Raw genomic sequence first — 20,857 nt, forward strand, 5'->3', positions numbered from 1 at the left:
TCTTATTATAAAAATGTTTTAGATTTTTGTCAATTGATTTTTCGGCTTCTACTAAAATGATCATGTCATTTTTGCCTTTTATACTATTATGGCTTATTACACTGACTGTTTTTCATACATTGATCCAATGTTACATCCTTAGGATAAATCTCTGTGATCATGGAATATAATTCTTTTTATATGTTGCTGGATTCAGTTTGCTAGCATTTTCTTGAGTATTTTTGCATCAATACTTATAAAAGATTTTAGTCTGTAGTTTTATTGTAATATCTTTGTGTAATTTTGGTATCAGGATAATTCTGGTCTCATAGAATGAGTTGAGCCGTGTTTTCTCCTCTTCCATTTTTTGGAAGAGTTTGTGAAGAATTTGTACCAATTCTTCTTTAAATGTGATGTGGAATTCACCTGACAAGCCATCTAGTTTTAGGTTTTTCTTTGTGGGAGGTCTTCTGATTATCAATTTAATCTTTTCATTACAGGTATGTTCAGATTTTCTATTTCTTCTTGAGTCAGTTTGAATGCTTTTTGTCCTCAGGAATTTTTTTTTTTCAAAGTTATCTAATTTGTTGGTATATAGAAGTTCATAGTATTCCTTTATAAATCTTTTTATTTCTGTATGTTCAGTAGTTATGTTCCTTCTTTCATTCCTGATTTTAGTAATTTGAATCGTATTCCTTTTTTCTTGGTTAATCTAGCTGAAGTCTTGTCCATTTTGTTGATTTTTCAAAGAGCCCATTTTTTCATTTTGTTAATTTTCCCTATTGTTTTCTATTTCCTTTTAGTTTTGAAAGTTTTTATTTATTTAGGTAATCTCTGCACCCAATGTGGGGCTTGAACTCATGACCCTGAGATCAAGAGTCATATGCTTTTCTGACTGAGCCAGAGAGGCACCCCTGTTTTCCTATTTCCTATTTCCTTCATTCCTACTTTAATCCTTATTATTTCATTCCTTTTGCTTGCTCTTAAGGTTTTTTTTTTTTATTCCAGTGTAGTTAAGATTGTTCCGAGTTTAGTTTGACCTTCTTTTTCAGTGTCTTAAGGCAGAAGACTAGGTTGTTGATTGGAGTTTTTTTTTTCTTTTAACATATGCATTTATAGCTATAAATCTTCCTTTGAGCATTGCTTTCACTGCATCCCATAAATTTCCATATGTTGTGTTTTCATTTTCATTCATCTCAACGTATTTTCTAATTTTCTTTGGATTTCTTCCTTGACCCATTGATTATTTAATAGTGGTTGTTTAATTTACACATACTGGTGAATTTCCCAAATTTCGTAGCTATTGATTTTTCATTTCATTGTGGTCAGAGAACATATATTGTATGATTTCACTGCCTTTTTAAAATGTTTATTTATTTATTTTGAGAGAGAGTATAAGCAAGAGTGGGGCAGAGAAAGAAGGAGAGAGACAATCCCAAGCAAGGTCCACATTCAGTCTAGAGCCCACATGGAGCTTGATCTCAGGACCTTGAGATCATGACCTGAGCCGAAATCAAGAATCCAACACTTAACTGATGGAGCCAATCAGGCACTGCTGTATGATTTCAATCCCTTTAAATTTATTGGGATTTGTTGGCCTACTTATAGTCTGTCCTGGAGACTTGTCCTGCTTTGTGTATTTTGGAACTCTACTTTCAAGTACATGTATGTTTACACTCCTTAGGTCTTCTTGATGCACTCTTTTATCATTTTTAAATGTTCTCTTGGTTTCTAATAACAGTTTTTCATTAATACCTATTTTTCTGATATTAGTAGACACTTCTCTTTTGATTACCATTTGCATGGTGTGTATCCTTTTCCATCATTTTACTTTCAACCTATGTTTGACTTTCAATATAAAGTGCATCTTTTGTAGACAGTATAAAATTAGATGATATTTTCAGATTCATTCTGCCAATCTCCATCTTCTCACTGAAGTGTTTAATCTATTTACATTTAATGTAATCATTAATAAGGTAGAATTTACAATTGCTATTTTGTTATTTGTTTTCTATATGTCTTATGTATTTTTACTTTTTTATTCCTCCATTATTGCCTGCTTTTGTGTTAAACATATTTTGTAGTTCAGTATTTTCATTCTCTTGTCTCTGTTACTATTTTTTGAGTTATTTTCTTAGTGGCTGTCCTGGAAATTACAATAAGTTTATTAATTTATAACAACCTAGTTCTGATAAATAGCCACTTGATTTCAATATTGTAAAAAAAACCTAGCTCCTATACAGCTTCATTCCCTCCTCACTTCATGCTGTTGTCACACAAATTACATACTTATACGTTATAAAACTATCAATAGAACCATGTAATTATAGTGTTATACAGTGATGTTTTAAAATATGCCATGTGAAAAAAAGTTAAAAAACAAAAGACATGTATACTGCCTTTGATATTTACCTATGTAGTTACTTTTATCAGTCTATTTCTCATGTGGATTTGATTACTGTCTAATGTCCTTTAATTTCACCCTGAGAGATTTCCTTTAGTATTTCAGGCAGTGCAGATCTATCGGTGACAGACTCTCTCAGCTTTTGTTTTTCTGGCAAAGTCTTAACTTTTCCTTTATTTTTTAAAGGGTAGTTTTGCTGGACAGTTTTGCTGGACATAGAATTCTTGATTGATGTCTTTTTCTTTTATTACTTTGAATTTACTATCCCACTGACTTGTGGCCTTTATAGTTTCAAATGAGAAATCATATATTAATATTTTTAAAGATTTCTTGTACTATTTACATACAGTGAACTGCACAGATTTTTCAGTGTAAGTTTTGACATACATATACATCTATATAATCTTTAACCCAATCGAGAAATTTAAAACTTTTATTTCCAGAAAATTTTCTCTAGTCCTTTTATAATCAATACTGCTGCCCACCTCTGCAGCAAACAATACTCTGATTTCTTTTTCCTGACCTTGAGCTCATTAAAAATTGAACCATACAGTATGTACTTTTTATGTCTGATTTCTTTTACTCTGCATGTTTTAAAGATTTATCCATGTTATGGCATGTATTAATAGCATGTTATTTTTAAAGTTTGTTTGTTTGTTTATTTGAGAGAGAATTAGTGGGGGAGGGGCAGAGAGAGAGGGAGAGAGAGAGAATCCCAAGCAGGCTCCGCACTGGCAGTAGAGAGCCCAACGCGAGGCTTGAACTCATGGACTGTCAAATCATGTCCTCAGCCCAAACCAAGAGGACTGAATCTGCTATCCAGGTGCTCCTTTAGCATATTATTTTTGATTATTGAGTAATGTTTCATTGTAAGAATATACCACAAATTATATATCCATTTTCTTATTGATGGGCATTTGGATTTTTTCCAAATGAGGGCTATAATGAATAATGATGCTATGAACATTCTTGTATAAGGCTTTTTGGAAGACATATTTTGTTTTACTTGGGTCAGTACTTGAGAGTAAAATGCACGGTCATGGAATATATGTATGCTTAATTTTATAAAAAAACACTTTTACAGAGTAGTACCATTTTACACTTCTACTGATAATATGAGTTCAGCTACTGTTATTAAGTCTATTTTGGAATTAGCCATTTTAGTGCCTGTAATTTAATACATTATTGTGATTTTAATTTGAACTTCATTCATATTCTTATTGGCCATTCATATATATTCCTTAATAAAGTGTCTATTTAAGTCCTTAGCTCATTTAAAAAACATCTGTTTGTCTTTTTTATTGAGTTGAAGGAATACTTTAGATACTCTGGGTACAAGTTCTTTGTTAAGTATATGTATTACAAATATTTTTTCCCAGTCTGTGGCTTGCACATTCATTTTCTTAATGGTACCTTTTAATGGGTAGAGGTTTTACATTTTGCAGAAGTCTGATTAACCTGTTTTTATTGTTTTATATTCTTATACAAGAATTCTTCTAATCCTAAACTTGTAAATATATCTTCCCATGTTTTCCTCTAGAAGCTTTAGCCTACGATCCATCTTGAATTAATGTTTGTGTATTATGTTACTATGAAGTAGGAGTCAAGATTTCCTTTTTTCTATTCCTTTATTCATTACTATTTTTTGAAACCTGTGTCCTTTCTCTATAGGATTACATGGACTCCTTTACTGAAAATCAATTTACCACATAAATGTGGATCAAAGTCTGTATTCTCTATTTTGTTTCATTAATCTATTTGTCCCTCCTTAGGGACATGCTCTGTTAATAGCACACTGTCCCTGGCTGTATAGAAAGTAGTGAAATCAGAGAGTATAAGTCCTCCAATTTTGTTCCTTTTTTCATTTGTTTTGGGTCTTCTAGTGCCTTTTCATTTGCAAAAACATTTTAGGCTCACTATGAACTTCTCACTTGTAACTGCTTTTGCTTCATCCCACAAATTTTGGTATATTTCCATTTATATTTACCCCCTTGGTATTTTTTCATTTCTGTTTTGATTTCTTCTTTGACCCACTGGTTGTTCAGTAGCATGTTGTTTAGTCTCCACATATTGGTGGATTTCCCAGTATTCCTCATGCAATTCATTTCTAGTTTCATACCATTGTGATCAGAAAGATGCCTGATACAATTTCAATCTTCTTAAATTTGTTAAGACTTATTCTGTGGCCTACCACATGATCTAACCTGGAAAATCTTCCATGTGCCCTTGAGAAGAATGTATGTTCTATTGCTTTTGGATGGAATGATCTGTATCTATCTGTTTAGTACATCTGGTATAATGTGTTGACAATAAAAATACCTAGCTAAACCATAAAACTTGTGTTATTTAGGACAGTATGACCAGTCTGACTCCTCACACAATGGAGTCAAACCAATTAGGAATTGACAACCCAGCACCTAAAGTTGTCCAGCCAGTAAGGGAAAGAATGAGGGGGGAAGGGACATGGGTGCTGACCAGAACCTTATAAAACAAGGACCCTTACCTATGGTTGCAGGCATTAGCTTTTGAATGCCCCCTCTCTGTAACGAGAGCTTTCATACTATTCTTTTCTGGTCTTATACTCTAATAAACTTCTGCCTGCTGCTCATTTTGTGTCCACCTCTTCAGTTTTCGAAGTGGCAAGACAATGAACCCTGGGTATTGAGGTAAAAAAAAATTCTACAACATTTATATAAGACGTGTCTGTGTGTCTGTGTATGTGTGTGTAAACAACTTAAAGGAAACAATAATTTATATCTTAAGGATCAGATTTTTAAATGTGATATTTATCCTCTGCTTATCCTGTTCAACAGCTGAGTATTAACCTTGGTTCTTACTAGTTAGAAAAGTCTGGGGTGTCTCAATGGCTCACTAGGTTAAGCGTCTGACTCTTGGTTTCGGCTCAGGTCATGAACTCATGGTTTGTGGGTTCATACTCCACATTGGGCTCTGTGATGACAGTGCAGAGCCTGCTTGGGATTCTCTCTCTCCTTGTCTCTCTGCCTCTCCCTACCAATAAATAAACTTAAAAAAAAAAGTCCTACAATATTTGACATGCTTTGAGATCTCAACAAGTTGGAGAATCATAGAGAAATTCTGTTTGTCATTAAAATAAATACTTTCTATTAAGTTTCATGATTGACAAGGAGGGTGGGGGATGTTAAAATTCCAGCTCCTAAAAGGTCTATTTAAAAAGTAGGTTATTTGGCTCTAATTGACTTCTGATACTGATCATTCGACCACAAAGACATTATCTTGCATAAGAACCTGCCACAGGCAAACTCACTTGTAAACTGGGGCAGAGAGAGAATGTGAGCACCTAGAACAAGAGGAACTTTTTTTTCCATTAAAAAAAAAAGGCTTCCTGGGTTTGATTTCCATAAGTGTGCATTTCTTCTTTATAATTTCAGTAGATCATAAATTACACAATTTAACCTGAAAACTAAAATTTTACGTTGCCTCTTCCTCTAATAATTATAATCTACCCTGGGGCTGTTCCTGACTTGTTTGGCTTCTCTGTTTTTGCAGAACTTGAACCAGGGCACAGGGTTTCGGTGTCTTCTCTTATTCCTCACCTCACTTTTTTTTCCAAATCCAGGGTCTCTTAACCTTTGCATTATTGCCATTTTGGGCTGAATAATTCTTTATTGGGGGGGGGGGGGGTGGGGCTGTCTTGTCCTTTGTAGGATGTTTAGCAGCATGCTGACTTCTATCCACTAGATGCCAGTAACTCTCCTGCCCCAGTTATGACAACCAAAAACCTCTCCAGACATTGCCAAATATCCCCTTGCAGGGGGTGGTGGAAGGGAATGGAAAGGGGGCAAAACTTCCCCCTATTGAGAACCACTGCTCTCAAATCTCTGAGGATCCCAAGCCTGTGAATGCTACCAGGAATCACCTGGCCACCTCCAGACATGGTTCTCAAAGAAAGCTTAGACACATATAATTTAACTAACTCAATGTTCTCAACCCTGGCTATGCATTTGAATCACTGTGATATTTACAAAAGAATAACTGGGTATTAGTAATTTTTAAAAGCTCCCCAGGAGATCTCAATTTGTAGACAGAATGAACATATGTACTTAGAAGTCATAATACTCCTAAAAACTTAAAAAAAAAACACTAATTTTATTTCAAAGAGGAAATATCCAGGTAGTTTCAGAGCAAGGAAAAAAAAAATTCCAGGTTGGTAGATGGTAGAACATAGGCCACTGGAAACATTTCACATTTACTTTTTGTTCTGTGATCATCACAAAGCAATTGGGAAAGTGGATACCTCTGGGAAGGCTGGGCTTTTTAACAGTTTGAGAATGAATCACTTGGTGTAGGGCAATTTCTCTGGTGCTTGTGAGTTACAAGCTTGTGTAAACTTGTCACCAAGGCAACATCAATTAGAGCACTTCACAGGGAAGAGCCTGACCAACAGGAAATTCCCCAAATGTAATGTTTGTGATTGGCAGGGAAGGAAGGAGGGGGAAGAGGAGCAAGATTTAGCAAGTGCAAGCAAGAGAGGCCTTCTGATAACGTTTTTCAGCACATGAAAAGTACAACCAGATTGCTACCTCTTTCCTTTGTTAGTGCTTCAGTAACAGTGGAAATAAAACCAGATGATAAAGGTCTTTATATTTTAGGATCCCAGGAACATTATGTCCAGAAGATGTGCACATTCTGGCAACTGCCAATCCATGTCTTCTGGCTAGCCAAGAATCTTGGCCAGTTATTGATCTTCAGAAAGGTGTAGGATGCATTAGACAAGGCTCAATTTTCCTTGTGGCCTTCGGCAACTCACTTAACTTCCCTGAGCTTCTGTTTCTTTATCTGAGAAAATGGGAAGCATGGCATATACCTCAAACAATCACCATGAGAATGAAATTAGATAATAAATATGGAAGTGTTTTGTGAGTTGTAAAGCCCAATAAGGTAATGCTATCTTTCCAGGGACCTTCTATCCTGAAGATTCCTCTAGTCCAGGTTCCAGTGGCTTTCAGTTTTGACTTCTAGGGCATGTGAAGAATAATGGATGAGTGCAGCCATTGACATCTTTTTTCAAACGTCTATCCTCAAGTGGACAATTAGGAAAACACATTTGAGTTAAAAATACAGAGTGATGTATTTTTCATGACTGAGGTTACAGTTGTATTTTAGGTTATTATATACCAAAGACAAGGAAATTAGTTGGTGCCCTCTAAAATGCAAAGAGCAAGAGATTAATCTGATAAATGGTTTCCATTAAAAAATTCCATTTGGTTTCCCAAATTTGTCTTGTCTCCTGAGGTTTCTGAATGCCACAATGTCCTTCCCCTGTGCTTTCCAGCTGTAGTCTACGTTTCCTTTATTCCCAGGTTTGAGGAATATCTGTATTCATACAAAGATAGTGGCACAACATAACTACAGAGTTAATGCTAATCCGTGGACATATTAACTGAAATCACTATTTTGTCTTTCAATTTAGTTTTGGTTGATACTCAAAATGTAATCTTTGTGGAATTTGAAAACAAGGCTTTTGTAATGTCATTTCATACAAGTAATGCAGCTAAGATCATCCAAATAAGTCCATGGTCAAAGTTCTAAGTGATTAGTGCTCATCCACTAATAAAGATTCCCATCAAAGGATAAAATAAACAGAGCAGGGAATATTCAGTGCTATTCTGGGGGCAGCTGATGGAGAAGAGGTCGGCATTTGCAAGCTTTTACTTGAATGCTTTTACAGTTAGGTGCCTCACACGGCTAGCAGAGAAAATTGGATGGATTCCATCCTAGTCTTATGAAAACACAGATGCCTGGATGCCATCTTTTCTGAAGAGAATACTAGTTCAGCCAATTGCAAACCCAGAACTGAGCACACTACTACATTATCACACTAAGTTCATATTTATCTGTTTTGTCTTCAGTTTGTTCTGTCTCGAAGTCTGGGTCAGGGTCTGGGTGGTGGATTTCAATGACAAGCACATAGATGAGGCCTCCAATGACAGCGCCAACCAAAGGGCCCACTACAGGAATCCACCAGAAGTTATTTCCAGCTCTGAAATCAAACAAGATATTAGTGATATTGCACTTGGACCTTTCTCCTGATATTATTGTTTAGTTATCCACTAAACAAGCCAGTCTTTCTCAGGCTCATGGTTCCCTTTTAACTCAGCAAGAACTAAGCCTAAGGACACTTACTGTAGCTTGGCAACCATCATCCTGGATTTTCCATTTACCTGATTTCAGATGATCTATTCCATTTTCCTATGAGTACTCTTGAGAGAATATGCCCCATTTATTTTCCTTTCAGAAAATATAGTCCCTGAACCCACTGTCAAAACTGAAGACATCTAGGGATAGTTCAGGTTGATTACTCAGGAATTGCCTTTCTTGTATCCTGAAATGATGAATCCTGGGGATAATGAATGGAAAGGTGTGGAGGGGTCCCTGGAAATCATCCATCTATGAGGGCAACCACAAAATAAACAATCAGGAAGTGTTTATCAATGAATGAATTAATTTTAAAAAATGAAAGGTGGCTATATGAATTACCTTCTAAATATAATTTAGTTACATGCTTATTTTTTGAGGTCACAGCATAAAGTTCCTCTCTGATAAGGGTTTTGTGCCATGATTCTGTCTTCTGAAGAAGTCTTCAATGACGGTACATTATACTAAAAGTATAGTTATGGGAGAAAGCAGATGCCTTTGTAAATTGTCACCAACTTTTTCAGAGACAGGAAATTGATTTAAATAGCTCCATAGAAAGGAACATGATCCTCAGAAGCAAGCAAAACTGTACACTATATTGTTCAACGACCTATATATTTCAGATAAAACTTTTTAAAGCAGGGGAATGGTAAACACAAATATTCAGGATAATGCAGAGGAGGCAGGGGAAATAGCAAGAGCACACACATATACTTGAGGACTTCACATTGTCCTACCTAGAAAAGGTTGATGGCTTTCCTTTTTATCATTCTGCTTAATAACTACATATATGTTCCATGTGGCCTTTTGTTTCTATCACAGTTTGATTAGAAAGGATAATAAAGGAAATAAGCCCTGCCCTTGAACTTCGTTCTTTCATCTGCATGGTGGTCTCTTCTACCTGGATCATTCAAGCACTCCAAAATCTTAGATTAGGAATGCAGGCTGGAGGGAAGAGCATCGAGGGTGAGCACAGCAGCCACCAGATGTCACTCTTACGGCACGGGAGAGAGGAAGCTGCACTCGCTGCTTTCTTAGTGCCCCTTCACAAGCCCCCAAGGACTTTCCTAGGAGAGGCACGTGGGCTTTAAAGAGCTAGGAGACTTCTCTTTGGTAAACACATGAAGCAAGTCTAAGCCATCTAATTTGTCTACCATTTTGTTTCGTTCGTCATGATTTAATGGCGAATCTCACTGTCATTTAACAGATTAGTGTCCCAGATATCTGCCAGGACACATGTGCTCTTTTCACTGGCTGGGCTCTTCCTTCTGTCAGGGTTGAACCTATTGTGCCAAGGTCACAAGTCATAAATGAAGGTCCTCACATGTAGTATCCTTCTTGGCCCAGTCTTAAAAGTCCACAGTGTCATTTGCACGCTGTGATTGGGATATCCCAGGAAAATGTCTGTGTTATTTGCTTAAGGTACATACCATCATCAGGGATTCATTCCTTTGGGTAAACTATTTAAAATATTAACAATACTCCTGAGATCCTTCATCTATGAAGTCATAAACAACTTAATATGAATTAGTGGAGAGAGCTTAGATGGGAAACATCCTAATATTTAAGGGAAAAGCAGTAGTCAGCTAGAGTCTGTTGACTTGTCCTCGTTGGACCCTCTGGTGCCCCACTCCGCCATCATCCTCACTGCCTGTCTTACAGGGGCAAGTGAGGACTTGAGAATAAGGCGGTCTTGGTTTTATCTGAGACTGTGGGTGTAGATCCAAGCTGGGATATCTTCTGAGATGCTTATCAGGGATAGGGAATCCTGAAAAGATGGGAGAGTCTGGGAATACTTTGGAGACCTGTTATCCCTCAAAGGTTTTCTCAGAAATTTTTGACGATTATCGGCCAGCCAGCTCTTTCCTAACTGGTTTCTGATCCTCTACTCTCCTTTTTATTCATTTTATGTAGTGATGTCAGATTAATTTTGCTAAATTGGAGCTCTAAACACATCAAACTTTTGCTCTAAATCTTTTGCTACTTCCCATAATCTACACAATAGGGAGCGGCCAAAACCCAATTTTTTCATTCTGGGAGTTTAGATCCTCTGTGATCTAACAAGAGTTGTCCTTTTCAGCCTTCTTCATGCACTCTTCCAGATAGACTAGATCACATGTCATTTGAACATTTGTCTTCGTATACAGCAGCATCTCTGCCTGAAATATTCTCTTTGTCCCTGTTTAAACATGTCCAAATACTATAAAATGTCCCTACTTCCACCCCTATAATTCCTAAATTTGAAGCTGAAAACCGTTCGAGTGCTGGTTTTAATGAGTCAAATCTGTTTAATGCCATTTGACAACTTCAACTTGTGTAAGAGCCTATGCTAACCCCTCTGAAACAAAACAAATAAAGCTGAAGGACGGCAACTGGTTTTTGTCATCTCCAGCACAGCTCCTTGAATGAGAGCTCAGGTAGCTGCATGGATGAATAAATGAATGAATGATGGGAGAAGACCCTGACAGAGGGACACAGAGCTCAATTTGGCACTAGGTGATTGTAGCACTTTGCCACAGACATGATCTCCTGCATATACATAATAAAGCCAAGAGAGAGTAGGGAAAATCTCTGCCTATCTTAGAACCACGATCACTCTTAGAGCTTTGGATGAATCACCAAGCGGGGCTCAAAGGGAGGCCTTTGAGGCATCTTTGCTCAGGGTCTGTGTGAAGCTAATTGAGGTGACCTGGTCATGGGGGCAGTGGTCTCCTAGAGCGAAGCTCAAGAAGGTGGAATTAACGAAACTCATAGGTTAATTCTGGGCTCTGGTTATCTTTCTGACATATGTTTTTCATTCTCTGTTGGAAGAATACAAAAGATCCTTCCTAGTTGGAGACATTTTGTTCAACCTTTTCATGTTCTAGTGGTAATCATTCTGGAACAAGAGCCCTTCACCTGTGGTACTCTTAACAATTTGTCTGAATAATTCTTTGTTGTGGGGATCTGTTGTGGGTACTGTAGGATGTTTGGCACTATATCTGGCCTCTACTCACTAGATGCCAATAACAACTTTCATCTCCACCCTCCCCAGTTGGGACAACCAAAAATGTCTCCAGGCATTGCTAAATATCTCTGGGTGGAAAAAAATCACCTCTGGTTGAGAACCACTGCTCTAGAAAATTCACTGCATTACTAGTTTCTTAAAGATAGGGGATGTGGCTTGGTTTTCTTTGTATCCCTCATCTCTTAGGACATGTCTGGAATATAGTGTTTATCCATTATTTCATTCAGACATTTATTAACTTCTATGAGCCTCTGTATATGACAGGCCCGAGTCTTGTCACTGGGAGTGCAGCAGTGAGGAAGCTGCCAGGTCCCTGTCCTCAGCATGCTTATACTCTAGCAGCTCTCAACCCTGTCTCTGGTATTCTGACTGGTATCAATTATTTCAATAGCTAGTTTTTCACATTGGAGAAGACAACCCAGCTTACACTTAAATAAGTCATAACATGTATATGACTATATGTATAGGTCAGTGTTTAGAAACACTCAAGTCTTTTCTCACAGCAAATATCAAACTAACATTTCCTTACACATGTCTCTCCTGCCTCTCTTTCTCTGTATTAGAGCCCTGTTTCCTGATGAACCAAGTGAGTTCCTTTCCCAGAGAGAAATGTGATAAAGGGATGGAGACAGGCCACTGTGATTTTATGGGGCAAAAGTGGGAAGGAAGAAATGGGTACAGATTGTCCTGGAAGACTGGTCCCGACAGTTGGCATGTTTCCACAGCACATTCTGAGGTAGAAAGCATGGCGTCTTGCCTTTTCTTATACACAGGCTCTCTTTTATGTCTGTTCTACCAGGGACTTCCTACTCATACCTCAAGACCCAACTCAGCTCTCACTTCTTCAGTGATGCCTTTTCCAATTTCCCCAGGCATAGCTAGCTAGTTACTCTCTTGTCTAGCACTTAGTTTTAGGAGTCGCCAGAGCACTTATTATGTTGCTCAAGGCTAGTGTCTTAGCTGATTTTGAAATTTCCTTACCTAGCACAGTGAACACAGCACAGATAGTGTTCAGTAAAGATAGGTTGAATGACTGAAGCATACATAGCATGATTCCCTAGAAAGAGCCCTGTAGTAGTATCAGAATATGTAAATTATTGCCACAACTTTGTATCAAAGTGAATCTGCAGAGAAGTTATACAACCAAAATATCCACATAAAACCATATATCAATTGAAGATTGATTATTATTATATAGGGCAAGGCTATCTCTTCTGGAATTTACCTGGAGCCTCTCTCTCTGTCTCTTTCTCTCTCTCTTTCTCTGTATCTGTGTCCATGTCTGTCTTCCCCACCCATCCCCTACCACACTGCATACCACAAATCACTAGTGAAATATTCCATACTGATGACCAGAGTGTGCCCTTAACCTCCGTGCTCCTGTCTGAACTCTCTTTGACTTCCATAGTCCAAACACAGCTCTCCCCAGTAAAGCATAGCATGAATCTTTCTCTCTCCCCCGACACCACTGTTACTTACGTGAAGACCTCAAACCCCCATCCTGCCAAAGCAGTGAAAAGCCTGGGACTCAGGTCTCGAGCTGGGTTCATGGCACAACCACTGTTCAATCCCAAGGAGGAAGAAATGACAATAATCAGAAGGCCGATGGCAATGGGTTCTAGGCCTTTGGGGACTCCCAAATTTCTGGAGTCAAAAATGGCAAAGACAATCATGAGGAGGAACATGGTGGCCACTACCTGCAGAAGGAGAAAATACATAAGGGATTGAACTTGTATTCTACTCATTTGCCCACTGCAGAATTTACCCCCTCTTGTTAAAGAACAAACCTAGTAATGACTAACATGCATTGGTGAGCAATCCTAGATGTGGGTGCCAGTGTCATCCTCATTTACACATTAGTTACGTGCCAAGGTCAAACTCAGTGAGCGGCAGTCAGGTGTGGACCCAGACAGTTTAGCTCCAGTGACTCTTACCTTCACTACACCATTCTGCTAAGCTACTACCCAGCTAGCTAAGCAATGAACTAAGGCCCTCAGTCAAACTGGCAAGACACCAGTGGATAAACGGGTAAAGGAAATGAACAGAAAATTCATAAGAAAAACAGAATTAAGAAACAAATAAGTGGGAAAATCTGATTCATATTGGAAAAATGCAAACACGACTAAACGTTAGGGAAATGATACCAGTTTCCTCAGGCTCTTCTTGCAGAACTAAATGTACCACTCTCAAAAGGAAATTCAGCAGTAATTAAGCAATATGCATTAAAAAATCCATAAAATTGTCTATTCAGTTTGACCCAGCTAGGTATCTGAAAACCATACCCTGGAAATAATCTAAAATATGAAAAAAAAATCATAAAACAAACATGCTCACTTCGGCATTATTTATAGTGCTAAAAAATTGGAAGAGATCTAAAAACATATTAAATAGGGAAAAAGCTAAAAATAATAATGGGAGTGTCTATTTATGGTCTACTCTACAGCCATTAAACACAATAAATATAAAAGCTATGTGATAATATTTAAAAGTGCTTATGATATTAAGTAAAAAATATATGCACATTGTATTTCATATTTAAAAAACGTGCATAAAAGAAATACTGTAAGAAAACATTGTAAGAAATATTGTAAGAAATACAATAATAGGTATTCTGAAGTGGTGCATTCTAGTTGGTATTTTCCCCACTATTTATTTTCCCATATTTTCCAAACTATTGTTTTACTTACTTAACCACTAATTGATGGACACTATTCACTGAATACCTATTATGTGCCAGGTGTTTCATATGTTTATCTCATTAGCACTTCCTAATAACCATCAGATAAATCCTATTATTATTATTATTATTATTATTATTATTATTTTAAGTAATCTCTATACCCAACCTGGGGCTCGAATTCACAACTCCAAGATCAATAGTTGCATGCTCCACTGACTGAGCCAGCCAATTGCTCCAAGACAAATCCCACTATTACTCTCAGTTTACAGATGAGGAAACTTGCAGAGAAACAGGTTAAGAAACTTGCCCAAGGACACACAGCTCATAAGCAGAAGAATCAGGATGAGAACCAGGCAACTGATTTTAGAATTTGAGTTCCTCATCCTTTCATCTGTTTTCCAACACAAGAAGATTAAAAGTATTTGTATTCAAAGAATCATGTTATCCCAAGGGTGCTCTTCCCTGGAAAGTCTTTTCCCACTCTCCCAGGCAGGATAGAAGCTTCCACCTCTGGACTTCCATTATATTCGACTTTACTCCTATCACAATCCTGATCACCCTGCTACAGAGGGATCTGCTTACTTGTCAGATTGGGCACCAGACCCTGAACGTTGAGGAAGGAACAGCCATGGAGCTGTATCTGGCTCAGTAGATACCAACAAATATCAGCTGAATGAATGACTGTTTGTTAATTAAATTGTGGAATATCCTTGAACAATACTTAGAGGTAAACAATTTTGTGCTCTTGAGATAAACTGACCCAGAAATATAGCCATGGTAGCCAGAGTTCTGTTGTGTGTCCACTGACTAACAGTTGGTACTCTCTGGAACTCTCCGCAAAGCCTAAAGAATACAGAACCTTCAGGGGTCGCCCATGGTTGAAGCATCAGGGTTTTCTAATATTCATTTTCTCTACTTAGCTATACATAATAACTGGCTTAAACCCACGGCTCTTAGAGAAACTGGCAACTCACTTTGAGAAAAGGTGAATGAAGTGAACACAGTGACTGAGGCTTAGGAGATCATATGGGGATAAGCATCGGGTAAGAGATGGCAACCCTCAGTGAGGCTGGACCTCCACTGACCAGAAGACCAAGCAGTTTTCTTGTCACCAAGATACTCAGTGGTACATCTTGAAGACAGGAATTGGAAGAGCATGTAACATGATATAGGATTGCATTATAAGAACAAGGTTGGGAGGGAGAGAGGGCTGGCTAAAGGTTGAAAAATAACTGCTTGTTGAGGGATTTTACTGCTACCTACCGTGTATTAAGCAGGCATTATTGATGCCATTTATCAGAAGACTAACCTGAGGCTTCAGTAGGTTCTGAGTGACTTGTTTAGGGCAGATGCTTGGAAAGAGGCAAGACCGGGCCCCATCTCCCAGCACACTGCAGAATTCTGAGGGAGGCTTGTGTCACTCTCCTGCCCCCGGAGTGGCGGTGTGTCAGGGATGGCTTGGCCCCAGCTAACTCTCAGGAGGAGTAAGGAGGACAGCATTGCACCAGGACTCAGGGGGGAAATATGTGGGGCTAGAGGCTTCACTTTGCTCCTCACATTCTCAGAAAAGTCTGAGAGCACAGGGATGAAACCCTGTGACCACACTGAATGAAGTATGCAAACCACACTGAATGAAGTATGCAATGAAGCCACTGCCCTTTTCAATGCAAGCCGGGGTTTCAGAGAGAAAGTCAGTATTCTTTCTCTCTTAGCTCAAATGGAAAGGACCTGAAATCACAGGAGACATCTCTAAAGGTCCCTCAACAGCTCTTGACTCTGCTCCCCTCTTCTTCATTATAAGATAAACTGTGCCTGAATTTAATGGAACGTAGGATCCCTGAGAAACCCAACGGTTTGGCATCCCCAGAGTCCATTCTGAGGCAGCCCCTGCATCCCTTACTGACTCAGCAACTGCACCAGTCAATGTGGACTGTTCCCACCCTCCCTGTCCTCCTGGCAGTTTGAAACCATTATCATCTAGCCATTCTCTCTCACTTAATAGAGACTGATGCCCAGAGGGGTAAAGGATGTCCACCATCTTGTTTCCAGCAATCCTGCAGTCTCTCCCCTCCCGTCTTTTTCTGTGTTGCTGTCCCAAGTTTATGAAACAACTTCCCTCCTGCTCCTTTCCTTCAGATGACACCAGTTTTTCCTAGTTTCCAACTGGCTAATTTAGTCTCCAGGCTGGAAAGGACCTTAAAGGGGACACATCCCACAATGTCCATCATCTGGTGTTTGAATCTCTGAATCCAAGCTTTCCAGCCCTGGAGGTTACCCAGACAGGCCTACCACTAGACAGGCCTAATGACTGTTGTCCTGTGACAAAAGGGTCTATATTTAGCCCAGCCCCAATTGCTAGAAGAGCTTTCCTTTTATTGAATATAACTTGATCTCCCCATAATTTCATTCATGTAGGGATTAAATATTTTATAATTAGTATATAAATACTGGTGTACAAATTTTACATACTTAATATATAAGTATAGTAATAAATATTTATTGAGTACCTGCTATGTACCACCAAATCTCCATGGAGGGTATACACACCAAGTCTAACTTTTTTTGCACTTGACACTCCCTCAAATCTTTGAAAGCTACTGGTACATGATGATCACATACATCCTCCCCAGCTCCTGCACACACACCTTCTCTAGAGCAAACATCCCTACTCTCCACTCATTGCTGTGTGACCTTTTTGGATCCTCTCTTTCAGTAGTATGTCCTCTTGAAGTGTGACATTTGGATGAGTCTGATACTCCAAGTATGGAAATAGAGTAAGACCCTAAACTACTTCATTTGAATACAATCCTTCTATCTTTTCAGCTTATGATAACATTCCTTTTTATGGCAGCTACATCTCTCTGTGTCTTTTCCACCAAAACTTTTCTTATCATCGCAGCTCACTTAGACTCTCTGTTCCAAATTACTAATGTGACTCCTACAGTCCAGTTTCCCATCTAATTATCCTCAGTTTTGCAATGTTCCTCTTGTTCTTAAGTGATCATTTTGTTTTTCACTAGATTCTAAATTCCTGAGCAGAGACTGTTTACATTTTCCTCATATTATTCATTTTATTCTTACAAGTAATTTGATAAGTACTACTACTATCCCCACTTTACAAATGAAAACCTGAGACCCTGAAAGTTCAGTAGTTTAGCTAAGGCTACTCAAGGAGTTCGGGCAGAACTGTTATTTTAAGTCAGGTACTCAGACTCCAAATCTTGGATCTTTACAACTGTTTACTTGTCAGTCCCTCCAGCTCCAACCCAGGGCTGAGCATATAGAAAGTGCTCAAGAAAGACTTGTTGCCTATTTGGTTTATTGATAAAAGTGGGAAGGAAAAAGGCTCAGGACATGAGGGCATAGTTTCTTTCATCTATCTTAAATGGAGGTGGACAGAGTTGGCAAACTGGAAGATTCATTTTATACACATGCTCACTCTTCCCTGTCCCACCGTATAAATCCTGATCACAAGAGAACAACTTAGAGTTGCTGGAGATGTCCTCTCTCCCTTTTTTCCTCCCTCCCTCCATCCTGTTCTCCTCCTACCCTTCCTTCCTTCCTTCCTTCCTTCCTTCCTTCCTTCCTTCCTACCAGGTTGACCAGCAACCTTCCTGGGATACAGTAAGGGAGGAAGAGACTATCAGGTTGATAATGTTGATCCTCCAACAAATAGACCAGAATAACTGTTCATTTGGCTACATCATAGATGGTGGGTGCATCTTGTTTAAATGCCAATAAGGTGGAGACACTTCTGGCTACCTTGAGAGTTTAGATAAACCTGTGCATATTAGGAGACACAGAGGATCAGTGATACTCTAGGCTCAACTACCACACTTCACAGTCCTTGAATTGAGATAGAAATGTCTTTTCTTATGGCCTCCCCATTCAGATCATAAAAGAGACTGTAATCCTGAAACAAACCCTATTTGCTCCTTGAGGGGTTGAAATGTCTAGTCATCTGCTCTCTTCTGGACCTCAACCAAAGTGAAACAAGTGTATGTATTAAAGAGGAACCAGAAAACTTTTTTAGTAGTGTCAACTTTGGTAAAGGAAAAAACTTGTTAACAAAAAGCTTGGGTTATGCCTAATGACCTCTGACTTTGGAAACACAGCCTTTCCTTTCTGCTAGCTTATAATGCAACTATGCTTTCCCCTTACTAGATCATATCTTTTCACCAGAGTTAGATCTCTGTCAAATGTACACTTACTTGGTCTGCAAATGCATTTGTCAGGGACAGATATGGAGCTGGGTATGTCGCAAAAATGTGTGCTGTTGCATTTTCTCCCACGATGAGCAATTTTCCACCAGCAAAGGACATAAGTCCATCTATGGAAGACAGAGCTCTGGAACATTAGTGTCCTCCTGGCAAAGCTGAGTGCAGCCTATGTCCTGTTTGTGCTAAATAGCTACAATCACTCAGGTTCAGCTTGGCAGATCCACACTGTTTGCCACTCCTCACTTCATAGCGTGGTAGTTTTATGTTTTTTTTTTTTTTAAGTTTATTTATTTTGAGGGGCGGGGGAGGCATGGAGAGAGAGAGAGAGTGGGAGATAATCCCGAGCAGGCTCTGCACCATCAGCGCAGAACTCATCACGGGGCCCAAACCCACAAACTGTGAGATCATGACCTGAGCCGAAATCAAGAGTCAGGCACTTAATCGACTGAGCCAACCAGGAGCCCCCATAGCATGGTAGTTTTAGAGATGTCCAAAGAAATTCCAGGATACCAGGTCAAAGATGGAAAGCCCTGGTTGCCCTCTATGGTTCACTCCAAACTTGAGCCAAATCCTTAGCCATTGGATCTGGGGAACTAATATTCTCTGGGGGAAATTCTTGGAATTTTTGATATCAACCAAATGCCAAAGTGGAGCTTTGATGTACTGTAGGCAGAACTCGTAATTCCCAGAGGGTTCTCAGTAACCCCCAATATGAGTCCAGAAATTGGGGGTGTGCTGTGGTACAGTGAAGATGCCCTCAGAACAAGGGAGACAGCAGTCCTCGACACAGCCAGCACTGGCCCCAGTCCCTCCTGCCACAGCAGCTGGCTCTCCAAGTTTCTGATCTGGGCTGCAATTCTCTGTCATTCCTCTTAGGCTCTCTTTCTCAGAAAGACACTCTGTGGGAAGAAGCCTCCTTCCACGTTGTATTTCTCTAAGGCATGGTTTCACAAATTCTAGTTCCTAAGGGCTTCAATTCAGAGGCATAATGTAGGAGACTTAACTTAGGTTAGACAGAAGGAACTATTTTAACAGTTAATTTCATACAGTCTCAAGATTTTTTAGTTTGAAGAGTCTTAGAAGTCAATTCTCTCACTTTCCAGAGAAGGAAACTGAAACAACAAAGTCAGATGACTTACTTAAGTCACACAGCTATTTACTCACACAGCACAGAGTTAAAGTCTGGGGCTTCAATCGTCAGGGCTGTGTTTTCACCCCAAGACTGCTGCAGAACAGAAGTCCTGGTTGTTGGACGGAATGGAGAAGAGATCCCCACCTAGCCTATTCTCAACTATGCCTCTTCCTTCAAAGACTTTGTTCCAGATTCTTTCTCTAAATACTTACTCATCATATCCTTTGCTACCTACCAGTCAACACCTCCTCTCCCAGCCAACTCAGAGAAAGCTTGTGGAGAAGCCACTGGCTTATTGCTTATTTTGTGCATGTTCACATTGTGGTACTGATTGGATCTAAAAATAGACTTCAAGTTCTGCCCTCCGTTTAAGTTGTGACCATTTTCTTAAACAGGCTTCATGAATTTGTCCTAATGATAATGTTGGTCCCATTATTTAGAATCTAGAATTCTTAGAACTGCCTGTCAACTGCGGAACATGTTCTGCTCTTGCCTTATCTTATCTCTTCCTACCAAGTAATTCTGACTTTAAAATCATGGCCAGCTGTCCTACTCACCATAGTAAATGCCAAAGAGGGCTGCAGCTCCTACAAAGGCTCCCAAAAACTGGGCTCCCACATAAAAAGGAAATTTGAACCATTTCATCCGTCCAAAGAGACACATTGCAAAAGACACAGCTGGGTTGATGTGGCCACCTACAAGAAAGATAAGATGATTAGGGATGTCAGCAGCAGGCCAGGGAGAATTATTATGAAGAAAGCCTTATCTAGAGATCCCAGGCAGAATTCAGTCTTCTAGGTAGAGAACTGTATGTGAAGAGACAGAGACTTAAGCATTTGTGAGTATAAGTATGTGTGTAAGTGTGTGTGTTTGTGTTTGAGTGGGGAGGAAATGGGAACTAGTAACCTGCAAGTGTCATTAGACACTGTTTAGAGAGTTAAGCTTTCTGAAAAGGGAGTCAGATATAGAAAGAAACTTGGACTCACGAGGCTTACTTTCTGTCTATATCTATCATCAATCTACCATCTAGCCATCATCCATCCACTGGGCTTTATCTATAAAACAGTAACCTCAAAGAGATTGATATAAACTGATAACTTCAATATATTTTTAAGTCAATATATTTATACAATATATTGTTTAAGGTTTAAATCTGCATCTAGTAATTCCTTGGTCCACATCCAGAAGGTCTAAAACAATCTTAAGATGGAAAAGAGATGTCTAAGGGGAAATGAACCCTCATAAGGACTCTGAGACA

The 20,857-nt window shown here is 38.9% G+C and overlaps 2 protein-coding genes across 3 annotated transcripts in view; one reads left to right on the forward strand and one right to left on the reverse strand.

The window, feature by feature from the left end:
* Positions 1-20,857, forward strand: part of ALDH1A2 (aldehyde dehydrogenase 1 family member A2) — a 399,898-nt gene that overhangs the window by 186,278 nt on the left and 192,763 nt on the right. The window lies entirely within an intron of this gene.
* Positions 6,494-20,857, reverse strand: part of AQP9 (aquaporin 9) — a 46,001-nt gene continuing 31,637 nt past the window's right edge. Inside the window, exons 3-6 of one of the 2 annotated variants that reach the window (XM_047864531.1) lie at positions 20,157-20,294; positions 18,459-18,577; positions 13,047-13,264; positions 6,494-8,405 (exon numbers count right to left, since the gene is read on the reverse strand). In XM_047864531.1, coding sequence (XP_047720487.1) covers positions 8,231-8,405; positions 13,047-13,264; positions 18,459-18,577; positions 20,157-20,294 — 650 coding nt within the window. In that variant the 3' untranslated portion in view covers positions 6,494-8,230. Of the gene's footprint in view, positions 9,025-13,046; positions 13,265-18,458; positions 18,578-20,156; positions 20,295-20,857 lie in introns of both variants that reach the window. The other variant, XM_047864532.1, reaches the window with a different exon arrangement.

This window comes from Prionailurus viverrinus, chromosome B3, assembly GCF_022837055.1.
Source record: "Prionailurus viverrinus isolate Anna chromosome B3, UM_Priviv_1.0, whole genome shotgun sequence".
NCBI classification, from domain to species: domain Eukaryota; kingdom Metazoa; phylum Chordata; class Mammalia; order Carnivora; family Felidae; genus Prionailurus; species Prionailurus viverrinus.